The sequence below is a fragment of the Galeopterus variegatus genome, unplaced genomic scaffold (assembly GCF_000696425.1).
Source record: "Galeopterus variegatus unplaced genomic scaffold, G_variegatus-3.0.2 Scaffold242, whole genome shotgun sequence".
Classification (NCBI taxonomy): Eukaryota; Metazoa; Chordata; class Mammalia; order Dermoptera; family Cynocephalidae; genus Galeopterus; species Galeopterus variegatus.
In genome coordinates, this window is record NW_007726353.1 from 750,639 (window position 1) to 756,787 (window position 6,149).

At 50.0% G+C, this 6,149-nt stretch overlaps 1 protein-coding gene across 1 annotated transcript; it reads left to right on the top strand.

Annotated features, from left to right (window-relative positions):
- The first annotated feature begins 3,040 nt into the window (after positions 1-3,040).
- TEX38 (testis expressed 38) lies at positions 3,041-4,591 on the top strand. The gene is made up of 2 exons (XM_008566457.1): positions 3,041-3,356; positions 3,909-4,591. The coding sequence occupies exons 1-2, from the start codon at positions 3,179-3,181 to the stop codon at positions 4,514-4,516; spliced, it is 786 nt and encodes a 261-aa protein (XP_008564679.1). The 5' UTR covers positions 3,041-3,178; the 3' UTR covers positions 4,517-4,591.
- The last annotated feature ends 1,558 nt before the right edge of the window (positions 4,592-6,149 follow it).

Sequence of the window (6,149 nt, forward strand, 5' to 3'; positions counted from 1 at the left end):
GGGGCCCCGCCCCCCCCGCCGCCCCCCCCCCCACCCGCCATGGCCGCCCCCGCCTCCTCCTCAGGCGCCTTGGCCTCGGCCTCCGTCCGCGGCCCGCGCGCCTGCTCCATAGCCCTCCGGGTCCGCCGCGCCCGCGTTCCGGCGCAGGGGTTCCGCGCGTCCAAGGTTCCGGGCGCAGGAGAGGGGCGAGGCGGGGCGCGGGGGAGAGGGCTCGGCACTCCCGCCCCGGCCTCGCGCGCTCTTGCTGTCTTGTGCATGCCACGGCCCGCTCCCGGGAGCCTGCCCGGATTCACGCCCTCCGGCTCGGGACCAGCAGCCTCTGCGTGCGAAGTCTTCCCTCGAAAGCCAGCTCGCACCTCCAGGTCCTCGCGGAGCTTTAAAATTGATCCGGCACTCGCTGTAGTAGTCCGTCCTTCAGCGTGGAATGCTCTTTTGTTACCGGGCGGCCCGCGGTCCTCGGTTCTTGCTTTGCGTGAATGAAGAATCAGAAACCAAAGCACAGTTAAAATTTAAGCTTTATTGCCAAGAATGAAAGAGGAGTTTAAGGGAAGGGGGAAAGGAAAATGCAATGCGCTGTGCAGAAACGGGTCAGATCCTGGGCGGGACTTGACCCGAGCCAAGCAACAGCGGAGAGTGGCCCCGTGAGTGTTTGCCGGAAGGTTTTAAACTACTCGTTTTGCATAAACATAAGCTTGCTTGACCGGCATCTTGATTGACATTTAAGGGTTCCCTCCCTTTTTCTCTGTTGCTCATGTCATTACCCATCATTCATTCTGTTACAATGATATGCATTTATGGATTGCGTATGCTATAAGCTTCAAAGAGTATTTAGCATGTTCAAAGGTTATCTATGGGCTTGACTTTTTGTATCTGCGTATGTTCTAGCGGCGGAAAGTCCCTACCAAAGTTTGTGGTTAAAATGTGGTCGAAGTTTATCCTGTTCTGACGGCTAAATGGGTATTCCATGGGCCAGCTAGGGCGGATCGAGGCGGGCCTGGGACAGGTGTTCGTGTCTGGGCTACCAGATCTATTATTTTCCGTTTTTCTTTCCCATTTTTCCTACCCACTCATGTCTAACTACCTAACACTTTTATCAATTTTAATCACAACAGCAGCTTCTCTATAATGAGGTTGCTATGTGCAGGACACTATCGGCTTCATACTCTGTGACACAGGTATTACCCTCATTTTACAGATGAGGAAACTGAGGCTGAGATCATTCGTGACTTGTCCAAGTTCTACCCAAGAGCTGAGCTCTTTTCAAGATGCCAGCTGCCTCTGAAGCCTTGTCTCCCTCTGCTTCCATCTTGAACTCCAGCCAACCTGAGCTGTTTTCTCTGCTCCCGAAGAAACACCAGGATTTGTTATTGATAAGTCTTTATTGAGGCTCTTTTTGATCTCTGGAAGGCTCTCTCCTTCCTCTGTCTCAATCCAAATGCCGCTATCTTCCTCACCTCCTGAGCCAGGTGTGAGTTCCTGGGCAGCAACATCAACACCTCTGTCTCATCAGCTACCAGCACAGGGCCAGGCTGAGTGGGCACTCTGCAGTGGCACTCATCAGTTTGCCTTGCATGGAAGTCCTTTCTGCCTGGGTCTTACCCAATAGAAACCCCTCCTGGGGCAGGGACAGAGCCTTCTACTCTGCTCACTCCAACTTACACTCATAGAGATCAGTCCTGGGCCCTACCCTGTGCTGGGAACAGTGTAGTAGAAAATTAAGTCCTTCAAGTGTGCCGGCCTGTACCTGGCTCCAGACCCTTGCATGTGCTACTCCCCCTGCTAGGACCTGCATGTGGCTGTCTCCTCATCCTCTAGGGCTCATTTCATGTGTTAGCACCTCAAGGGTACCTTTCTTGATGAACCCCCACCCCATTCCTTTATAGTCTTTATCCCATTACCCTATTTTATTCTCCTCATGGCAGTTACTACTATCTGAAATTCTTAGATCCTCATTTATATTAATTCATGGAGCTTACATTCTGGTAGAGTAAGGTAGACAATAAATACATAAATAAATAAATGAAGTTAGGTGATACATGCGATGCAGAAAAACAAAGCAGGTTAAGAGAGATAGAGACAAGGAACCACCCGAGCAGAGACCTGAAGGAAATGAGGGAATGATGTGTACACATATCTGGGGGAAGAGCCTTTCAGGCATGGGGAATAGCAAATGCAGAGGTCCTGATGCAGGAGTGTGCTTGTCATGCTTGTAGAACAGCAAGGAGGTTATTGTGTCTGAATGAATGAGTGGATAGCAATAGAAATGAGACTAAGAATATATATATAGGGAAGGTTAGTTAGATCACTCAGGGCTTTGTAGGCCTTGATTAAGGACTCTAATTTTAAATCCAAGTGAGATGGGAAGTCACTGTAGGTTGTAGGCAGAGGAGTAATACATACTTTTAGAAGGGATCATTCAGGCTGCTGGTGGAATTTAGGGTATGTGGGGCAAGCATGGATGCTCTCCCAAGGATGATTAATTTGTCCTAGTTTACCTAGAACTTTCCTGGTTTTAGCATTGAAACCTCCACGTCCTGGGAACCCCCTCAGTTTTGGGCAAACCAGGATGTTGGTCACCCTACAGGGAGACCGGTAGTCCAAATGAGAAATGGTGGTACTGGACTAAAGTGATACTGATGGAAAAGTAGTCAGATTTGGGATATATTTTGAAAGGATGCCTAAAAATGTTGCTAATGAATGAATGTGGGTATGATAGAATGAAAGGAGTCTAAGATAACTTGCAGGTTTTTGGCCTGAACAGCTGGAAGGACAGCACTTATTGAAGGATGGTAACCAAACAAAAGAGAAATTGTAGGAGCCCAAGGAGGAGATGTTGACATCTTGGTTCCCCTGAGGTTTTCTCCTGACAACTTGGTCAGACTTCTAGAGGGCAGCACTTCCCAGTGCTCTGTGTGCTCCTTGCTCCACTCCCCACTGGGAACAGGCATCTATCAACTGTTCCCCAAAGACCAGCAACATAGATAAGCCCCTGAAAGAGCAAGGGCCCTTTCCTGGGGCTGCTCTGTGGGTTCGCCATAAGGGGTAGGGGGCAGACAATTCCATGGGTAGACCAGTCTCTCACAGAAGTAGTAGAGACACACTGTGCCTATGAGATACCACTGGATGGAGTCCCTTCTTTCCATTAAACCAGGACCACTCCATAGGCACTGTCCCCAGAATGCACAATGTTCAGAACCTAATGACCTCTCCTTTAGGGAACAATGGGGCCTGGGTGTTCTGGGGAATCCTATTGGATGGACAGTTGGTGGGTGGGTTCCCTAGCCCCAGAGCAATCGGCTGGCTACGAAGGCTCGACCTTATGGATTCCCAACAGGAGCACGTAAGCATCCCTAGTGGTAAGTGCTTCTCCAATCCCTGCCCCTTGCTTTGTGGTCTTGGGCTTAGAGACACTCTAGAAGACCCTTTGTACAGATGGGTTGGTGGTTGCTTGCATGGAGGAGTGCTAAGCCATTAGGAGACGGTCTCCTGTAGAAAACTGCTCTGCCCAACCAAAGGAGATACTATGAATGGGACATTGGTGTCCCTGTCAACTGGTGAACTTTTACTTCCTTGATGGCCTTGGTCTTAATGTGGCTTCTCACTCTGATGGATTGGATGGGTCCTAGGCTGGGAAGCAGAGGCTTGTCTGAGCCTGGGCAGGTCATGCTTCCTCTAAATCTAGCTTTCTTTATGTGTAAAAGGCTAAAGGTAGCTCTTAAGCTTCCTGGAAATCTAGCTTTGAATAAGAGAATGATGAAGCAAGTCAGTGAGGAGGGAGGGAAGGAACAGAGAATTAAGTGGATTGAGTGATAGATGAATAGGTTAAGCCAAGGAGATGAATGAAAAACAGCTCAGGCCCCAAGCTAGAGCTATCAGCCAGCCTGACTTTTTCTTTCTTACTGCCTTAGAGTGGGTCTCACTGTACTTTGGATTCCTGGGGCTGTGTTCTGTGGTAACCGGAGGCTGCATTTTCTTTCTGCACTGGAGGAAGAACTTGAGGCGGGAAGAGCGTGCCCAGCAGTGGGTGGAGATGATGAGAGCCTCCACGTTCACCTACAGCCCACTGTTGTACTGGATTAACAAGCGACGGCACTGTGGCATGAACACAGCCATCAACATGGGCCCTCCCCCTGCTGCCACCAAGACTGATGCTGAGGTCCAGAATCCAGATCCTCTGTGGGAATTAGACATCCCTGAAGGCGGGAGTTATGCTGTCCAAGACAGCAGCCCCAAGGTGGAGGCCCCCATTCCCCTGCAACCTGCACTACAGCTGGTCCAACAGCAACCCCTACCTTCCCCAAGGCCACAGACCCAGGCCAGCTCCCCACTCCCGATTCCCATCTTTCAGGAGGTGCCCTTTGCCCTGTCCCTCTGCAACCTGCCCCCCATGCTGAACCACTCTGTCTCCTACCCTTTGGCCACTTGTCCTGAAAGGAATGTCCACTTCAATTCCCTCCCCACAGTGGCCCATGGGGACCACTGCTTCAATGCCAAGCCCTTTGCTTCAGAATTGTAGCCTCCTCTCTCTGAGGCGGGGGCAGGGGGGAGCTGCAGATATCAGGGGAAGAGTGAGAAATGGAGCTCACCTCAGGGGGGAGGTATTGACACAGAAGCCAGGGACCATCTGGATGTCACATTATGAAAGATTAAAAAAAAGAAGTCCAGGGCTCCCTTATGTCTCACTTACTGTTAGGAGGTCAATGTCCCTCCCCTGTTTGATGAGGGCACTTTGCAAACCAATTTGGTCACTGAGTCTCACCAATACAAATGGGAACTGGAGGTTGGCTGTTGGGGCGGGGGGGGGGGGCGGTACTTGGGGAGGAATTCCGTATACCTCCACCCAGTGTTTATTTAAGACCAAAATGTGTGCCAGGCCTTGGGCTAGGTACCCAAAGGCACTGCTGTTCTATGGGATGTGAAGCACAGCTGCCACAAGAATATCTGATAGCTGCTGAGGATACACAAGCTATGCCCATTCACAGTGGCTATGTCACAGGCAAAACAAGGCATCACAACACCCATGAGCCACACTGCACTACTGGCTGAATTGCATTTATTGTTAGTATCTATGATGTATTAAGTTCTTATGTGGATGTTTCTGTACATTATTCCTAATATTCACAAGAACACTGCCAAATGCATATCATGATCCTCCTCTTGCAGATGTGGAAGACGGGCTCCAAGGTCATATGCCATATCTTTTGTATGTTGCAAAGCCAGTTCTCAAATTTACATCTGCTAGGCATCAAAGTTCCTTATCTTTTCACCATACACCATGATGTCCCTTCCCTAATGATATGTCCTGTTAGAAAACACTTGGTGAATACTTATTTTATTGTACACGAGGGGTGTCATTAACTTGGTCCATGGATTGGCTTGGAGGAAGGGCTGGTCAGTGAACCTCCTAAAATTATATATAGAAATATATCCATAGTTTTTATCTTTCTTAAAGGGATTCATGGTTCCCCAAAAGTTAAGATCCACTACATGGAAATAGTAATAATTTTTGCACCTTCTGGAAACAGTCCTAAATGGAGAGACAAATATAATACAGGCAACTTGGCCCTAGTTTAAAGATAAGAAAGCCCAGCTCTGTCACAGGGTATAAATCTCTCCCTTTCACTTTGGAAATGAGCAAATCCTGGCATCATATTTGTAAATGATCTAAGCTTTATGTAGTCTTCCCTGAGGGGAAAAGCCACCCAGATTTTGTGTTGGGGGGTGGGGTTGGAGATCCTCAGAATCTAGCAAACATGTAGGGAGAAAAGATGGCGACGGGTCTGGAGCGGCCGCGTAAGGAAACAGCGCGATCCTGAGAGCTGTGTGCTGTGATACCAGAGTATTGACTGCATTTCCAAGAGCAACAAAGGACGAATAATGCTTTCAACAACGATCCTACATCGACAAACAAGCGGCAGCGGGTTCGAGGTTTTGGGGCCGACACGGAGGACTCCTGGGGGCGCCCAGGCCCGGCTGCGGGAACAAATTAGCGGCCCAGACGGCAAAGGCCGGGAAAGCCAGCGGAAGACTGCGCAGAGGCGGACTGAAGCACCCTGGACCGGCCCACCCTGCGACCTCTGTGAGTCAACCCCAGCAAAGTCCCACTTGCGGGGCGAAGCCCGACTACTCCCCGCCCGCCTGGCCCCCGC